The 20,490-nt window shown below is 35.3% G+C and overlaps 2 protein-coding genes across 8 annotated transcripts in view; one reads left to right on the top strand and one right to left on the bottom strand.

The window, feature by feature from the left end:
* Positions 1-731, bottom strand: part of Coprox (oxygen-dependent coproporphyrinogen-III oxidase) — a 45,854-nt gene extending 45,123 nt beyond the window's left edge. Inside the window, exon 1 of one of the 7 annotated variants that reach the window (XM_081728784.1) lies at positions 473-731. Coding sequence is in view for 3 of the 7 variants with exons in the window: in XM_081728750.1 (XP_081584876.1) it covers positions 400-423 (24 nt within the window). In the remaining 4 variants the exon portion in view is untranslated. The other 6 variants (XM_081728774.1, XM_081728796.1, XM_081728789.1 and 3 more) reach the window with 6 other exon arrangements.
* A 27-nt stretch (positions 732-758) lies between these two features.
* The window catches only part of Tomosyn (syntaxin-binding protein tomosyn), a gene marked incomplete in the record, with an annotated part of 588,696 nt that continues 568,964 nt past the window's right edge, over positions 759-20,490 (top strand). The window contains 1 exon segment of the mRNA XM_081728737.1: positions 759-980. Within this exon segment, the coding sequence (XP_081584863.1) occupies positions 861-980 (120 nt within the window).

The following is a 20,490-nucleotide window of genomic DNA, read 5'->3' as shown; positions in this document are numbered from 1 at the left end:
CCGGCTTTGACTAAACAAATTAATACGAACTACTAATGCATTACAATGATATATCTACAATTCAGAATTAAAAACCGGCGATGAACTGACAGCCGATTCAAAATTAAAAACCGGCAATGATTTGAAAGGTGATTTTTTTTAAGTAGTTAAATTTACCGGCATTCTACCCACTACTGTCACACACTTACAACAGAAGTAGGAATATGCATATATCAGTACGTTAAGATATTGCCACGTATAAATAACAATTTTATTTATTTCTTTATGTTATCTATTTTGGTATGCAATTTATTTGCTTTTGGAAAGTGACACGTTACTCCAGAGATAAATTACCAAACATCGCATAGGATTCCTATGCTTAGAATTGTCACAGATAAATAACTACAGAGCGAATATTACATTATTTACAGCATGTCTACTCATCCCGTACACATAATTATCATCTGACGCAACATGATTACTTACGACACACCTTCACTTTTGCTCCACCTGTGGTATCCGGGGAATCATGGTCCTGTCAGCTGATAGACACACAGGAATTGGGTTTGTATTGATCTCGCATCACATACTGCAGTGCTTTAAGTAGAAGTTGAATTTCAAGATCTCTTGTAAATTGTACAAGAATTTCAAATTTGACTTAAATTACTAAGTCATATGTTTTAATAGTTAGTTTACTGTGTCTTATTTGATGAACGTTGCCACAATAATAAACCTCTTTTCCAACTACCTGTGGATGCCCATGAGCCTTTGCTGCAGTGATTCCAGTATAGCAGACGAGTGTACATGGGATGTAGTGACGGGGCTTCTCTAACTATGAAGCGGCGATAATTAATGGAGAGCGGTGTTTTTGTGTATGCGAAATGAAGAGGTTTACATTTAAGAATGTGCTAGATGGATTTCGGTCGTCGGTCACTCAACCGACCAGAGTTGAACAAGAGATTGTGGAAACACTACGGCAGGAACATTTCCAAGCAGCGAAGGTAGTTACGAGAATTAATCCTAAGATGGCGCCTTACTTTGCAGTAGTTTACTATATGTTGATGAATTTGACATCCTGTAGTGGAGAAATGCTTGTTGATTGTGATTTTCTTTCGTTTTTATAGTGTTCCACTTGTTTACGATGTTTGTGTATTTGTTAAGTAGTTACAACGCAGTTGTCAACACTTCAGTTGAAACCTGCAATGTTGTCGCCCCACACTGTTTATTGATCATAACAAACTCGATATAATTTCACATGATATTACTAAACGTTTGTAATAGACGTCCGTTGCTCACTTAGTTAAGGAACTAGAATTAGTAGTATATTCGTAGCTTGTGAGCTTAACCGATATTTTCGTACCACATTTTGCGGTCTTACATATGACAGTTGACAGGTGTGGTTTGTTGAACAGGGTGAACGTATTGTCGCGTTATTTTTTTTTTTAAGAATACAAAATTTTGATGATTATTATTCCAGCGGAACCGTTCAAGTGCAAGGAATTCAGGTCAAGTCATGCTACGTATTATGTTTGGTTCTTGACGCCGGTTGTCAGTAAAACATTCTAATCGCCAACAGATTTTAGTGTGCTGACTAATGTTCGCAGTAGGGTTGTTTATATGATTTCTAAAATAATTTGATATATAAGATTTTATTATTTATCGATCGCAATGGAATACGATTGCCGTATTTTCTTATGTTTGTGCCTTCAAAATATGTTAGAGGTAGATATCGGTGTGTAATGTTAGAACCAAAAGTACAGTAACTGCAGAAATCAGTCACGTTAATGGGTTAGTGAATTCGATCGTTATAGTTGAATGCTACCTACATTAATTGCAGTGGCTCATAAATAGTCGATGTATAACATACTGTGATTGCATGCGTTTCCGAAGTAATTCCAATTCAGACTCTACAATTTGCATGTAATTTGTGTTTGCTTTGCAAGCACGTGTATATTCATGAACTTCTACCAAGGTGAAAGCACATTTGGCTTTAAAGCTAATGTAGTATATCTAACGTCATATACAATAGTTTCATATTAGATATTACTGTAGATTGGCGTAAGGGAATAAGTATCCAGAAAATAGAGTCTTCTTCCAATAGAAAAATCTTTCAGGTCATGTCGTTTTAAAGTTATTTATTTTTCAGTTTTAAAGAGAGATAGTTTAGAGAACGATTTGCATAATAATATCAAAAAATCTTGTGCCTAACCTATGGTAGTTCAGCGAAGCGCCGGTTAGTCTTGTGATAATTCATACGAATTACCTAGCTTATGTAATTATGTTTGGTTTTCTTATTTTCTTGATGTTACCTCTTTAACTAGTTACAAGTCAGTTGAAATAGATTTGTCTGGTACCCTCGTGTTTGTTGCGAATAATGAAAGGAAGAGTATCGCGCTTTTCAGAACCATATGGTCTGTTATGGTATTTTGCGTACAAGTAACAAGTGAGATATAAATAAATGAACTTGTGGCTGTGGGAGTTGTACCCATTCGCTACATTATTGATTACCAATGGCGTTTTGTAAAAGAACCATAAAGGCTCTTGGATATTGACCTACTGTCGCACACAAGGATGATTTTGGAATTTAACCCCGTCATTGAGCGATTAATCATTTACCATACTGAGATTTGTAAACACACCTAAAGCTTTATGTAATTGGAAGCATGAATCCTCTCCACTTGACGTACTTTTGCGTATACCATTTGCCATAGTTATTTGTTATAAATAAGCATGGAGCAAAAGGATAGAAAGAGCTGGTATATTAATAAGAATTTTCATTAGTTATTCTGATTTAAGTAATTTAATTCAGTAAGTAGCTGGAAAACTTCGATTGGCTATCAGATGTATTGCATTGTTTAAAGTGTCTTCAGTAACCAGGATTAACAGTCATGTTATATTGGTACCTTATGAGAAGCAGAGACCAGTTTTATGACTTTTTTGAGCTTTCCAGATAAGCATTATTTGTTGCATGTATTGTGTATCAGGACGTGATGATTAATGGCATGTGAAAGTACGTCTAGAAGATTCAAATATTCTCTTAAAAATCTGCATGGCACGGGTAGTTATTTGAGTATAATGTAAGCTCGAAGGCAAAACATTGTAATTCAGAGTGGTACTATTCGTTTTAAAGATAGCATTTTTCCATCGATTCTAAGAATTAGTTTCTTTGTAAAACAATCTCAGAGGCTCGTCAATGTGTAATTGAATGCATATGAAATAGTTAAAAAATGATCAGTTCTCTTCATAAATCCATCTACTACTACTGGATATTTTCATTTATAGTTTGTTTACTTTACCTTTAAATATATGCTCTGCGAATTATATCTTAAGATCTCTTTCACATGAATGTTACATAATTGGAGAATTTTAACACTTCTAAAGTTATCACATGAAAGATGTTTTGGAATTATCACATGACATTTGCATTTGCTCATAGCAGAAATATATAATTATTATAAAATTACGAATGGAAGACTTGTGGTTGAATAGTAATCATCGATTAGTCTATTCTTTGCAGGCGATACTTCGTACTTGTTATTGCTTTTTTCGGGGGAAACCTTATAGTCAGTTATGAAGAACTAATGTATAAGTAAATGTAGTTCGCTACTGTCCGTCACTTAACACTGTAGCTTAACAACGCGAAAGTTCATCGCCACAGGTACAAAGCTCACTTTGAGTTATATCCTGTGTTAAACTAATCCTTTAGGATTGTTATTATCCAACCCGCGAATATCCTATTATGTATCTCCATCTTGATCTACTGAAAAACCTCTTTTCTTAAGGTTTCTCAACCAAGTAAGACGCTGTGTTGGAACACACATGAAATGCTGGTTTTCCATTCGAGTGGTATGTCTATAAAAATATTTACGACACAAGTTAATAGTTGGTTCATATTAAATAAGTGTCTTCTTTTGTTTAAAAAGAAAGTTTCGCTGTACACAATACAGGGATATACATGTGTGATGATTATTGTATAGGTACATTAATAGAATCCGAACGAATACCAGAAACATCAGTATCAATGTGTCGAATGATTGGTTTTCAAGTCAGAAACGAGTCGACAATTACAAGGAAGGGAGATGGATGAGTGAGTCGTTGATCTGGTATTTCGCGAAATATGTATGTTTTTAACTCATGTAAGAGAATTAGCTTGGAAAGTTGTTTCGGATTTCGATATCGTGTGGAATTTGTTCCGTCAGATTATTTTCTGAAAAATCATCACACTGATACTTTCACGGAGAGGATGGGTTGAGGAGGCTAGAATGAATGAACATTTTTCGTGTTTTGGAATTATCACATGACATTTACATTTGCTCAGCAGACGTATATAATAATTCAGGGAAACAAATAACCACTCGCCCGGGGGCGAGTGGTTCATCGGTGCAGCCGAGCTTTTAATATCACTATTGAAATACCAAAGGTAAGCAAATGATTTCTATTTTGGGATGTGGCGAGTAAAATTTTGTTGCTTATTTGTATCCCTGTATTAATTATAAAAGTACGAATAGAAGGCTAGTAACAAGAATTAAAGAATGGAATTACATTTCTACCACTTCTCCTCATTTGGCAGGTAACTAACTGGAAACCTAGGCGATAATATTATATCTTTTGGACCATTGTTTATCAGAATGTATAACTCCGAGCAAATGTAGAAAGTGTGCTCACATACTTCTACCTGATTGTAATCCTATTCTCGCCATGAGTACTAATACGATTTCACTTTTTTTTCTTCTTTTGAAGATTGTAAATGAACAGATATAAAATATGTTATTTTCCCTGGAAATTTTCGTTTTTTTTGTGTTTGTATCTGGAAGAAACGTAGATAATATAGTTAAGTATAATACGCATACTTTTGAAAGACATAAGAAAATTGCAGACATATCTCATGTGCTTCACTGTTATTTCTATATGTTTTTTGTCGAGGCACATTAACAAAACAGATAGTCTACTGTGGACCCAACTGAACATTTTGCGAGTGCTAGGCTTGGCGACTTCTATGTGGTTCAGCCTTTTATACTGTAACGGAGTTCATGTAAAATTCCGTGGTTTTGTAAGTGGCTTGTTATTTTAGGAGGGTTACGGCCATTCATCGCTCTCGGTTTTCTCTTGTAAATGTTTCAGAAATCGTTCATTTTCGTTCCAGTGTTGAAAACTGGCATTGGTAAACAAAGCTAACAACCTTACCTAATTTTAGGTAATGTTCAACAAATACATAAGCAATGATAAGCTATCTTCAAATAGATATTCAAAGTCAGGATGTGCAGTGCCAAGATAAAATTAAAAAGAAAGAAAGAAAAAAGAAACTTTGTGATATATTGTTGGTGTGGGTACTTGTTTCGTAGTCCCTCGATATATATTTTTTTCTTCAACGAGAAAAATCTCAGAAAGGCTGTTTGTTAGACCAATCGGATCATAACAGTAGCACAAGCACTAATGTTGGAAATTGAATATTGACACAGAAATGAAGTTCTTAGGTTGCACTGTTTTTCAGTTTTATAAATCCAATGCGCAGTCTGAGCAAGGAATACGAACATTTCTTACTCGTTACTTTTCGGACTTCGTTACTCTTGTATATTTACTGTTGGTAATTGAAAAGGAAAGTTAAATAACCTGCATACTGATATGACGAGCTTCAAGGTTTGAGTAAATTTATGTGTAGATTTTGACCAAAAGGGTGGATATTTTTTAAGCTTCTGTTTTCTGCTTCCTAATTTTATTTTAAAAGAACTTGTCTGTGTATATGTTATTTATAATCTTGCTTGTTGTCGTCTGTCGCGCACATCAGTAGTTACTCTGTAACTGTTCGTATTCCAACACAAACGTATTTCTTCTTCCCTTCTCCCCTCATCTGTTAATATTACAATTAGTGTGTAATATGATCTAAGTTTATCTCAGGGACATGGATGTTTGATCATTGCAAACTATTGCAGAAAAAATGCTGTTGATTTTTTAAAGTGTGTGTAGTTTGAAATTATTAGGCCTAGTCATGTGTGCAAATTGGCAATCTTTTCCTGAAACAAGACAGCAGGAAAATTATCTTAACTTGTAACCTTATTTGAAATCAGTTCCGTGTTATTTATAAATAAATCCATAAAGTTTATTGAAGATACGTGAAAAACATCTGATGCAATGGTCATGTAGAATTGGGATGATAATAGGTTGTTCTAATTTTAAAGCATGTTCCCTTGTTATCTGATTTGATAACTTCTTTAAGAAAAAAGTTGCCAGCAGACAATATTGGATGCATAGTAAAATATTTGAATAGATTAAAAGAAAGAAATGAAAATTTACCTATAACACCCATAATTTCGCAGACAGTTTCAAAGTATACTCTCCTCTTTTTCACTACTAATCGGATTTTGTATTCTAATGATTTGCCATTATGATAAATTCTGAAAATTAAGGTGCAATAAGGGTTTCGTGATTAATTTGTTTGATCTTACGGGAAGGGATCTTAATGATGCAACTTGCAGATTTATTGTATGTTGCAATTCAATCAGATAATTAGTAACAATGTAATGACGAGATTGTGCATAACGTTTTTATTGATACTGGCGTTTATAATAATATTTATATTTCTAAGACGTTTATTTATTCCGTATTTGTGGTATGATAAATGCAGGATTGATTATTCTTATTATTTTTCTGATTTTCTGAAAAATCTGGTTCTACGGTTCAGGATGTTACAAAGATACTCCAAAAACCTCGTGGATTACAAGATTCCTTCGGAGCTAACTCTTCAATGAAAATCGATCACGGAGGAGATTTCTTTTTAAAGTTCGCTGTCCCTATAGCATTTAGCATTACGAAGCGAAGTCCGTAAAGTTCTCTATCATTATGAGCGATTTCAGCTGATCTCAAATCCTTTTACTTCTTTTTATTGTGCATCGTTGTTAATTTTGAAAATAAATGAAAATAAAAGGTTTAAGGTAAGAGGGTTGGGCCTTTTAGGTTAGGGAGACGGTTGATTGATGCAAGTGAATGATTATTGAGTGGGAGGAAGTAGAAGAACCGTGAGAGAACACGGGCACTTTGTTGTCCACCAGAAACTCACGTGACCTGAAGTCAGACCAGAAGCCTCTCGCACCAGAAGTGAGTACTCTACCACTGATCCACCATGCCGCCATTAGCAGGGGCGCCCGAAGATAATTTTGTAGGGGGAGCATGGTTGCCATAATACGTCTGATATTTCTGGTATTTAATATACGTGGTTTGCTATATTACGTATCCATACATTTTTGTGAGCCAAGGGGCCCGCGCTTCCCCCTTCGGGCGCCCATGGCAATTAGTACAATTTTGGTTATGGATAATTTTCTGCTAATAATGGTTGTCCGTAGTAGGTTAAATATATTGTAAGTATAAACTTTAGCTTTGAATATTGTGTTACTTTTAAGAAGATTACAAAAAATTGAGATTTTCTTTCGGCAACTTTTGTTATTATTATCATTGTCATCATTCTTTCTTTTGAAAGTGAGGCCGAAGATGTGTTTCACAGTTTTGGTAAAGTGAAAATTAAAAAAGAAACGAGAAATTTTTAATTTCTTTTAAAGTTAAAGAAGCTAGTGCACACCATGTTTAAACTATTGACTTTGTCTTCCTAATGTAGTATGTGAACTATTTAGGGAATATATCTATGAATTGATACTTTTTTTTTTATTTCTTCCCCACAGCCCATCTTGTATTAAGGTTGTAAGATTGTGATTGATTGTAATAGGTCGCCTTTTTAATTGAAAGGTAAATTAGACAGATGTGAATCGAATAGGAACGAAATCGTGGGAAAAAGAATTTGCCCCACTCAGAAGCTGCATCAAACTTTCATACGTCTTTTGTGGTTTCCGACGTGGAAGAAGCTTCGCGTGGAGAAGGTCAGGCCATCTTATGAGAGATTTATGTACTACTTAAAGACGGAAGAGTGCGTGCGTGTTTATAACTTGTATTGGAAAAAGGGAGACAAAGTCAATAGTTTAAACATGAAGTTGAAAGAAGTTGATGTCAGAAAGATTTTTCACTTCTTTCTCGTTGCTTTAGTTATTTTTTTTTTAAAAAAAAACAGAACGGTATTTTGTTTCGATTGCGCTTTTTCCTCTTAAACTTCACTGAACAAAATTGTTTCTTATTAATCCATAAGTTGAGTTGATTGGCTTAAGTCGAATGAGCTATCCGAATTACATGTGGAGTCGAGTCTAATATGTAGAGTCCTATGAAAGTACATTATCGGTATCTTGAAAATGTAATTTTGTTATAGTGGAATTTGATCTCAGGATCACAAATAGTATTTTGGTCAGCTGAGGCAAACTATACTTCATTCCAACTGACTTAACAAACTACTACTTTCTCGCTTAGAGCCTACTAAATGTAGATGTTGGTGTTATGCTTACCATAATCAACACCTTAAAGTGTACCTAACATGTATAAGGAACTAAATATACTTCCATAATAACACGTATATGCTGTAAAGATTCTGTTAGGGTGAACAGCGTTAGCGAGATAAGTAAGAAGTCAAAGTAATATACTTGTATGTTTAATTGAATATTTTTTGGTTGTCGGGAGAGATGGGATAGTGCTCGAATACCAAGGCATTTATGCTAGATGAGTAACAGTAGCATCCGGCGGCCGCTTTGAAAATTACAAGGGTACTTGTTATATTCAGACTGTCTTCTTTTTGCATGAAATATATATATATATAAAAAAAAAATGAAAATTATACGAATATTGAAGCGCTAACATGATAAACAGGGAAATTTTCAATTATTTGGAAGGAAAATAATTACCCTCAAATAAATCTGTGCTCTCATTAAAAAACAGAAAAAGAAAAGAAAGCATAATTCATATAAAAGTAATAGTTTTCTACCGATTTGGTCTCATGCAAAAGAAGATAATAAGTTGTAGTCTTGTTCGAAAATTTCCATCTACCTTTCATTAAAAAAAAACCTTATATCTTATCCATACATAAAATTAAAGGAATATGCGTTTTCTTTAGTCAATTGAGAAATCTTTTTTGTAACTAAAATATTTAATTCTGTGCGAATTTTTTAATATAATAAAAATGAAAACGACATTGTGTATTGCCTTTTTTAAGGAGAAAACAACTGAACAGTTTGAAGCGAATTCTGGAATATACCAGTATTTAGCAGTCGGCTCGCGTCAGGTTTATATGTGTCATTTTTATTTAAAGTATTTTAAAGGGAGCAAAGGGTATAAATTGTATGCGATGAATCTAGTATCTCATAAATCCTTCAAGTTAAGGGTATGAATCTCGCTATATATATAACACGTGTCTTCCGAAAATTTCACATCTAAAGAATGGAAGGGGCCAATTTCTATTCTGCAATATTATTAGCTTTTAACGGGAGGGGGGGGGGTCCTAAGATAGGCATGTATCAACCGATAGAAGCTGAACAAACTAATATATGTCAGTGAAAAAGCTTAGGCGTAGTTTTCGCGAAAATTGAGAAAATTTTGTAAGCCTAAAAATTTATACTGAACAAAAACCACGCCACCTGTTTAGGTGAGACTAATACTGAATTGTACTCTCATCATTGTCGTTTTGTTTGTATGTCGTAATGTAAAGGTTGATTAATGGGTATATACTTTAGAATCAGTTTCAGGTTAACTTATAGCATACATTCTTAGGTTGAAAAAATCAAAACTATATATGAGAATTTATATTATCCATATAATTTTGTTCAGCTTAATGAAACATATCTATTGTTATAATTTTTTTTTTTATTTGGCTTTTTTTCCCGTTAAATGCTAATAATATTGGAAAGTATCCAGTGCTTACTTTAAGATGGTTTCATGAACACAGATTTTCCTTTGCAAAACGTATCAAATAAGAGTCTTAAGCTCTTATTGTCTTCTTTTGACATTGTTAAGAAAATACACTTGTTTCTTAGAAGCATAGTTCATCATCAGGGTGGAAAAAAATCATGATTTTTTTAAAAAAAATCATTTTTGTTGATTTTTTTGATTTAAATCGATTTTTTTGATTTAAATCAAATCTTTCTCCTCGTATAATACAAGTCGCGAACTGAAGAAAAAGCATTAGGAATTAGTATTAAATGCTAATTATGCCATTCAAGTGAAAGTATTGGGGTTGAATTTTGAATTATCTTAAATCGTTAACCTATATCAATCCCAAACAATGTTTCTTAACCCTTTTAAATTGTGGCTCTTTTTAAAGATAAATTATAGACTTTCAGTCAAGCATCTACAGCATCATCCCTATTTATCCTAGGATCATGGTACATACATTACTCTCTTAGAATAGAACAGCTTTACAGACGGTAACATTCACATTTCCCTATCATGTCCCTGAAGCGTGAAATTTTGAGTAATCGGCATTTTTTTCACTTTAAAAAAAAATTGATTCCCTCTGGATGGATTCCCCTGTGTTAACGCACATATCTCAAAATCAACTGGGAAATAGTAAGGGGTGTACTAAATGTGTGTACAAAATTTCAAGCTTCTATCTTGAGTAGTAAGGGTGAAGAAACTATTTAACAATGAGCTAAGAACATTCCCACAATGCTCCAGATGACCCGGATGTAATATAAAAATTTCCTCAGACATTCCTTTTTATCCTAGGATCATGATTTGTACATTATTCTCTTCAGAATAAAACAAATTTTCAAACAGTACCCTTCAAATGTCTCCATCATGTGTATGGGGCGGGTAAATCACGAAAAAAGGAATTTTTTGTTAAAAATCTTTTTTTTTTTCCTCTGTGGACCCCTCCCCCTGTTTTAAGGCAGAGATCTGAAACAAATCTGAAAAATACTAAGGGGTCCACTGAGTAAATGTGCAAAATTTCAATTTTGTAGGTGCAAAAGTAAGCCCGCGAAAAATATTCCCCAAATACCCCAGATTCCCGTATAAAACAGGATCTCAGGTAATAGTTTCCTGAGACATTCCTATTTATCCTAGGAGCATAGTACGTACATGATTTCCTTCAGAATAGAACAGCCTTTCAAACGGTACCATTCATATGTCTCCATCTGAGGCGGGAAAATCACGAAAATTATCCTTTTTGTTAAAAAAAAAATCCTTTTTAAAAACATTTTTGCCCCTCTGGACCCCGCTGTTTCCACGCAGAGATCTGAAAACATCTGAAAATTATTAAGGGGTGTACTGAACGAGTGTGCAAAATTTCAGTCTTCTGAATGCAAAATGTAACCCGCCAAATAATAATAATAATACGCATAACAAAAAATATATTTTAAAATTTATGACGTCATCACACACTATGCCTCAACGGAAAGGCGTGAAAGCATATGTAACGTGTTCTAAAATGCCTCCAGTCTTGAAGAAAACGAAGTAAAAAAGTCTTATTGGTGCTTTTTTAATCGAATAATGAAGATTCTACCCTATCACCTAAAAATAAGTGATATAATTTAAAAGGTTAAGGATTAAGGAAAAAGTACAGCAACGTTTATCAAAATGACACTTTTTTTCACAAAAGTTACTGATATTTGGCAGGGTCCTATTTTTAAAAACTCAGAACTAGCTTGCGACATGAAATACATAAATTTCGCCTAAAGTTATAAAATTAAAAAAAAAAAAATGAAGAGGGGATAGGACCCCTCTAAATACGCTCTATTATCTAGGAACAGACAAACAGACACGCACAAAGAAGAATTTTCGTCTTAAATGGTGATTTCCGCGTTGGAATAGTTAACGATTTTAAAACCCAAACCCAATGTTACGAAAAGAAGGCAGGATAACTACGTTACCTGTTCAAAACGGGATTTTCCCTAATCATCCTCTGCATGACACTTGTTTTCATACTATACTGTACATTTGAGTCTCATTGTATTATGATTATTAACTTCCATTATCGAAATAACAGAACAGAAACGGGATTTTACTTATTTTCACTTTAAATTAATTTATTTCGGAATTCGATTTAAATCAACGATTTTTATTAAAAAAATCAAGTGATTTAAATCTTGATTTAAATCGTGATTTAAATCAGACTGATTTAAATCAATCCACCCTGTTCATCATTAACTTATTTCTTGATTCAAAATCTAAAGCATAATATCATATTTCTACAGTAAAATTCAGAAATGAAAATAATCGCAGAAAACTACACTGTGAAGCATCTAATTACTTGCTTTTACGCAGGACGGTAGTATTTTTTGTGATCGGAACAAGAATAAATAAAGTCTGAATATTCCATATGTTACTGAAGCTTTCTCTCTGAGATGCTGCATCCCAGGTGATATGCTATTCTTGTAACATTTCAGTTTCCGAGTTGTACCCATAAAATGCCCAATGTGAGGAAACGGCTGAACCGTTTGAGGTTGTTTTGAACATAGTTAGCATGTAGCTCGATCTGGATTTTTTAAAATGATTTTCCTTTGAAATGCGCATCTTAAGAGAGAAGGGGTTTAAGTATTATTATTATTATTATTGTTATTACTTGCCAGGAATATACTTTTACGACGCCCTGAACTTAGGTGTAAATACCATACGAATAAGTGATAACTTATTTTGAAAATTCCGTTTCTAAATTGGGAAAGGGGGCACTTTCTATTACACTCTAAATTCCAAATCGTGGCTGTTTTCGCAAATTGGTCGAATCCACTTGAAATGAATTTTCTAATATAAAACTTTGATCCATTAGTGTTACCATTTTGATTGAAATATGTACATATCTTTACTGGGAAGACAAAAAGGGTTCAAATGTGTCTTTCACATATTTTTCGTAAATTTTATCCTTCCGTGCAGAGAATGGGGATACTATAATCTTTAATGAGAGATCGTTGATCATGGTTTTTTGAACAAGACACTTGCGTTATTGTACAAACTTGTCGATTTCCATTAAATATACCAATTGATTTAATATAGATATGTAGTGAAACCTTCCCAAGATTGAAATCAGATTGTGACCCACACAATCTCTTATTGCTTACAAAATTTGAATTAATGTGAGAGAAGGGAAACTTTTATGGGAAGCGCCAGTATATTGGTTTGGGCTTACGTGGTCAGGCATTTTCGAAGTAAACAAATATATTTAGTAACCACATCAAATTAATAATATTTTAAACATTTATCGATTGCTTAATTGTATAAAAGATACTTTAAAATATGACACAAAGATGAAACTTCGACTGAATTATGTCCTCATAACCTCCCGACTTTTAAATGATAAATAATAAATAATAATTGTATCAAGTGATACAAAAAAAAAGCGTGTGTGTTAGGGGCGGGGAGGAATATATATGTAATCCTGTGGATTTTTCTTAAGGATCTTTTCTAAGTGCCTCCCCGCCTAACTTGGACAACGTAGAATATCAAAATGTAGAAAGTGGCCCAGACAGTATTCACAAAATGCTAGTAAATAAACTGAAAACTGTTCTCACACCTTAGAGACCAGGAATTCGGATGGCCGGATTATAATGTCATAATTATTGAATATTCACTTCTACAGAGTACGAAAGGTCTTGAAAAGGATTATTAGTTAATGTAAGAGCATTTTGCAGATATTGTCTGGCACATTTTCTATTTTTCATGTTCTCCATTGTCTTTAAGTTAGTCACTAAAGAAATTTAAAAAGTGGAGTGAGTTTACCGAAGAGCCTTAAATAAGATTGATACAGAAGGTTGAATAAGGATGGGTGGTGGATGTAACTCAAAACGACGTTTTTGATTTACGCCACTTTTTTTCTTTCACTGGCGAATTATCCTAAGAGGAGCATGAAGTCCGGGTGTATATTGCAAATATTTTTCTCCCTAGCCGGGAACAGTGACCTACTTCACCTAATGAGCTATGCTTGTGTTTAAGAATACGTAGTTGATATCTGGGATGTTAATGAAATATACCGACAAACTTTAAGGTGTGATTCCTTACATCAAAATAAGAGAAAAAGGCCAGAGGGACCTGTAAGGAAAAGTACATATTTTTCAGCCTAGGACTGTCCAAAATCGTGGAAAATCTAAATTTTAACACGCGCTATTTTGAGTTCAAGGAACCTTGGAGTGGTGGTCCATATCAGCATAAAGGAAGTCATACATACGCAATCCGAAGATGCATGTTTCATCAATATGCAAAGGGTGGGCAGAGGATTCCCAACAGTGTATAATTCCCAGACATGCTCTCAACAGAATTCTCATATATGCTCTGATTTCAAGGTGGGTCCAAAGTAGGCAAAAGACAAGACTTTACGACAGTGAACACAGCTTGTTTCGACGGGAAGTTGAAAGTGTTCTAGGAACCGCAAGCTCCACGGTTTTTCGTGTTCGGTATAGCGCGTGCTGCGATGTATTTTGTCAACGATGTATTTATTTATTATTATTTTTTTTTTCGTATGAGCGTGAAACAAAATATCGCAGCACACATTATTCCAAACATCAGGAACCATAGAGCGTGCAATCCTTAACACTTCTGACTTCCTGTCGAAGCATTCCGTGTTCATTGTTGTGAAGTTTTACCTTTTGCCTACTTTGAAACCATCTTTTAATCCTTTGTTTCCCAAAAAATCAATTTATGAAGAGAAAGAAAGCAAACTTTCAACGTCAATTGATTATACAGTTTCAGCGCGAAGGAAACTCCTGGAAAGGAAGGAATAAGGAAAGTCCTGTCCTTAGATGGCTTGCGAAGTTCATACTGAAAGACGGTTTCCTTCTAAATCCAGTAGGTTGCATGAAGAAAAGTGTTAAAACTGTGGTTTCACACTGAAACCACTGGGCCGGAAAGGGTTAATTCAAAGTATATCTAAGGATTCTCTTATGTATCTATGAATCTAACAAGAGAACGTGTCTGGGAATTATACCCTATGTGAAATCCCGTGTACACCCATTGATGAAAGTTTCATTTTTGGATTGCGTATATATATGACTTCTTTTACGCTGATATGGACCGGCAGTCCACAATTTCTCGATTTCGGAATGGCATGTGTGGAAGTTCAGCTTTTCCATGATTTGGGACACCCTTAGCTCTGAAACTAGCACTTTTCCTCATAGGTCCATATGAACTTTTTTTTTTTAAGTTTCTTATTTTGATGTGAGGAATGATGTCTTATAGTTTGTCGATGTAGTTCATTAAGAGCCTGTATATGTTTTCCAGTCTAGGTTTCATTACCAATACTAGAAGCGTTTTGCATCTCACTTTTGGTAAATGAAACTTTGATAGTAACACTTGGCAGCATTTAAAGGCCGTTGAGAGGATTGGTTGGTTGGATTACAGATTGGCGTCCTTGTCAGCAGCGAGGCTATATGAGATGTGGACCTACAACTTCACATGGAATCTGAACTACATCATTTCCCGCCGGGAATCGAACCCGGATGTCTCACATTGAAGCACGTTAAGAGGAAAATTGTAAAGTATATTTCATTGTATAGCTCTGTTGCTTTTTTGGATTTATGGTCTTTATTTTCTTTATGTAAGGAAATATTGGTGTTGACATACTATAATGTGACACATGTAGCTAAGTGTTTAGTCTCGCCTTACTGTTTTACTAAATGTGTATATGGAGAATAAGAAGTTAGGAAATGATGAGATAAACTGAAAATTAAGTTTATGGATTACATTTGTACAAAAAGTGTGTAAATCATGACTACGTTACTCGAAAAGTCACTTCCACACTTAGTCGAAATTTCTTGCTTCTTTTTGACTGTAACTTCTAGCATTACTCTAGTGTTATTCATCAGCAGAAAATTAAATAGCATGTACTTTTTAATGTATTTCATTATCTTTCTTACGTTGGAGCAATAATTAAAGTAATATAATATAATAATATAATGAATAGGTCATGGCTTTTGTTCGGGTTACTGTGCTTTGGGTCTTGCTTCTCAAACCGGGAAGCTACCGAAATTTTGTAAGCTCTAAAATGGCAACATTTTATGGTAGATGAATGATATCTATTACTTGAACTCGAATATTTACCTGTGTGATTCCCGATGTGATATTAGTTCGTAATCAGAATGCATTTAATCTAGTTATTCGGAGTTTGTCATTGTGCAGTTAACCAATTTCATTAAAGGCAGATTTACAATTTGTGTCATGCACGCCTTCCAGAAATCCAATTCGGGTATCTTATGCCGAAGACGAGAGAGAATATGATAAGTTAGTATGTCAACAGTTTTTAAAAAGGTAAATTCTAAAATAAACCAAACTTTGCTCACACATGTGCGCACAATAGTAAGATTGAGTGAAAAGGCACAGAGATGGAGAAAATCATGCTTGTTATATAATTGCATTAGCATTTCGGCGATTCGATGTACAGTGTGTATAACGAAGTTTCGTAGTTTCAGGGTCTTAGTGGGTCATCGGGTCACAGACAAGGAAGTTAGTGACTCATTCCAGCACTGGAACCATCCAATAAGGAAAAATAATATAGTAAACCAATTAATAATAGATAATGTCTTCAAATTATTGTTTTCCTTCATGCGGAACTTTCAGACCCCTAGCAACAAGAGAAAATGCCGGCTGATTGATACTGCGCACAGTATTCTATTGGGATTTGAGTTTTGCGTTCTGCATCGACCTTATTGAATTTTACAAGTTGCAGTATATGTGTCACTTCAGAGATTCTGACGAATTTATCGACATTTCAGTCATTAACTTCTGTCAAGATGTTGGAAGACACAGTCAGGAAGAAATACACTCTTCATTAGTTTACTTTTGTGAATGGCATGCGGATGCGTATTGTAAACCTAATTTTCTTATTGTCTGTTATTGATGTTCCCCGTCTTTCCTAAAATCCAGATTTTCGTAGAGCGTAAATGAAGCAAAATTAATTGACGGGTTATTAGCATTCATTTGTCGTTGCTTGTGGGGTTATTGATTTTTGCCACGGCTCTACGCTATTCAAACGTGTATTATTTTGGCATGCAGCTTGAGCTCATGTTCGCTTTTGCGTAGAAAACGAGATTATTTTCCATCATTTTGGTTCATCTTCTTCCTCTTTTTTTCATAATTAATAGCGAAGCACAATTCTCAAAAACTCAGTAGGCCCAAGATAATTCAAAATTGTAGTGATATTAATTTAAATTTACAGTTGTAAGACTGTTAAGTAAGGGGTATCTGTAAGTTAATCACCTGCCTAACTTGACCTCCATTACGTAGACTTCAATTTTTGTAAGTTAAACGATTTGTCTATTTTGAAACTTGGGCACGTAAAAGCTGTTATTCCTATGGTGTGAATGTTCAGTTCATTTTAATATGTTGGACATCTGTGTGATGTTCATTATTATTATTTTTTTAAATAAACTATTTCAGAATATATTTTACTGTTGTATATTTCCAGAGGTCATAGTAATCGGTAGAGATAGACACGAGTCGAGCTAAAACTCGACTCGACTCGGAAGTGAACTCGAATTCTGATCGAATTTCGAGTCGAGTCAAACGTAACTTTCTCGAGTCGAGTTCAGTGCCGAGTCACTGTTTATGAGGTCGAGTTTCGAGTTGAGTCAAGTTTGATAAATTGCTCGCTCCTTTAGCTCGTGTAAATTTTTGAAATCATGGCCTTATTAGACTGGAAAGTGAGAGCCATGAGAAATGTATGTAGTAATGTGGAATACTTTCACTGTTGCTCACGAGAGAGGACACTGCTCGCATCTCGCTCTTCTCGATAACGAGACAGCCTCCAGTAAGGGCAGGTACAAAATACAATTGAATTATACTTATTGATAGCAAACTGACATCTATGACTGATACTGTTAAAAAGGGATTATGTGGAAAGCTAGCAGGCAAGGCCATTGATGCAGAATGAGAAATGCGGTATCATGTGGCCATGTGTGCACAACAAAATAGACAACCCCTGGAACACATAATATAAAGGTAACCAGGAAAATTCTGTCACTTTTTATGGAGGTCTTTCTTCAATTGGCCCTCACATTGTCAGTTGAATGAGAATAGAGGTAAGGCGAAGGTCTGTTGTTGGTGTGGATATATTCAACATACTACCTGGTTGTGGCAGTTCAGTTACACCGTGAACTTGCGTAAGGACAAAGTGAACATGTGACCTCCACAGAGCGTCATAAGGGCGTGTATGCTGTACGGGTTCAAACTGGGATCAAACGCCGCTTCAGCGGAGCGGAAGCTATGACAGGATTTTGGTGAGGGTGTCGTGACTACGGGGACAGTGCAGCGGTGGTTTAACAAGTTTAAGGACGGTGACAAAAGACTTGAAGACGTACCACATGCCAGAAGACCAACACATGTACAAAATGAAGATCTTCAGGTAGCAATTGAGGCGAACAGTGGCCAGACATGTGATGAACTGGGACTACAACTCAGTGTGAGTGGAGAAACCATTCGGCAGCACCTCCATCGACTTGGGAAGCGCTACAATTTAGGTCAATGGGTCTCACATGATTTGACACGTGCCAGAAGGCAACGCGAACAGACACTGTGTTTCTTTGCTGTCTCGTCTGAGGAAGAAGCCGTTTCTGGATAGTGTGTTGACATGTGATGAGAAGTGGTCCTGTACGAAGCTTCACGGCGCCATCATCATTCGTTAGCATCCTATAAACCGGTTCCAAACCAACGAAACCAACACTGCACTAGAAGTAGATCCTCCTGTGTGTTTGGTGGACTGCTCGCGGCATGGTGCATCGGGAACTGCTGCCAGCTGGTCAGAGCATCAATGCAATTGTGTAGTGTTAGCAGTTGAGCCGTGTTCAAGAAAAACTCAAAACTCTGGAGCCAGTACTTCTGAATCGCAAAGGAATCCTTCTGTTACAGGCCAACGCTAAGGCCCACGGGGCTCGGATAAGCCGGGACACTATTCTGCGCCTTGGATGAAAAACACTATTGCATCCGCCATACTCCCCGGACATTGCACCGTTCGATTATCACCTGTCCATTGCTTGGACAATCACCTTAGAGTACACCAGTTCAAATCCCTAATAGAGGTGCAAAATTCAGTTGATACCTTCTTCGCTTCATGGCCCATCAAGTTTCACCGCGATGGAATCCATGGCCTTCCAGAACGTTGGCAGAAGGTGGTCGATGCTGATGGGGACTAGTTTTTGATCTTCCAGGTACGTCTGAGGTGATATATCAATGATCGAAGGTGGTGGATGAAAAAGCGACAGAACTTTCTTGGTTACCTTTATACAATTGTCATATTTACGGAATGTTTCAACTAGTAGATGACTTGCACTGCACTTACAAGATTCGGTTTGATTCGGCATCTTTTTTGTGAGCGTTGCAGTACTTTCTCCTGATGCCATTCATTTGACATAGGAAAGAAGACGATACTGTATTTTCATCTAAGAGGCGATGTCGGTATATTTAAATAGCCCTTACCTGGCAGCTAACTTCCCCCATCTCTTTCCAATGGCATAAGCCAAGATGCCAGCTTGCTGTAATTAAATTTAGTTCAATTCCATTTTGTATCTGTCCCCTCACCCTTGATGATGACATCAGCGCTGTGGAGGGTGTACATTGAATTTGCTTGTGTTCCTCAATCCTCCATATCCTAGTCCCTTCCATTCTCCTACAGGATTTGGCTCGTTTTGGCTATATGACGTAAAGTAATCATGAAAGTAAAGGTTATAACAACTCAGGTTCCAGGGGGTCAATTAATCTTCAGTTAGGGTCCATCTCCTGACAAGTCTGGCAACGGATCTGATTCTTCTTCGAAATATAAAACGGGAATCTCATGAACTGTGTCCTTGCCTTCGGCAGTCATCAAGTTTTTAGTATTCAGATTCAAACCGCCTATTTTTCATGTTTATACACCGTATAATAATAATAATAATAATAATAATAATAATAATAATAATAATAATAATAATAATAATAATAATAGAGTAGAACTCGATAATCCAAACGACAAAAATCCTAACGTGGTCCCTAGCGATAAACAAATAATAGTGTTGTCCTTCGGCGTTGTGTGAAGTCAGTGTTTTTACAAAAGCTCATTCATATGTAATTATCATGCATATTTTTATTTTTCCTTAGGCCTATACAAGTTAAGTCTTAAGTGTGAGTTACACAACACTAATTTAGTGTACGAGCAGGATCTTCAATAAATAAATAAATAAATGTAAGTAGCCTTACATACGGTATTGTAATTACTGTATGCTGTATAAGTACTGTATCGACAAAAGAGCATACCGTACAGTATATTTAATCCTAAATGGCATTTTCTTGGTCATTTCGAAAATCCGAACAATTTAAAAATCCAAACTACCTGTGGTCCCAATTAGTTAGAATTTTCGACTTCCTACTGTAATAATAATAATAATAATAATAATAATAATAATAATAATAATAATAATAATAATAATAGCAATAATAATAATAGTAGTAGTATTGATAAGAATTATATTGTCTACGTAGGATACTTAAAGAGAGTACTTGAAACTACGTACAGAGGGCTCGACTCGATTTCGAGTCGAGCTTAAAGATGTCTGTTTCGAGACAAGTCGAGTTTCGAAAAAACTCGCTCGCACCCATCCCTAATACACTCTGTAATCGATATAACAGTGGTTATGACGTTTTGCATTTTTTCGTTGCTGTATGCGAAATTTTGCAAATACTAGTACGGAATGACCC

Source organism: Thermobia domestica, chromosome 1, assembly GCF_964235325.1.
Source record: "Thermobia domestica chromosome 1, izTheDome1.hap1.1, whole genome shotgun sequence".
Classification (NCBI taxonomy): Eukaryota; Metazoa; Arthropoda; class Insecta; order Zygentoma; family Lepismatidae; genus Thermobia; species Thermobia domestica.
The sequence above is the reverse complement of the archived record's forward strand: the minus strand, read 5'-3'. Positions and strand labels throughout refer to the sequence as shown.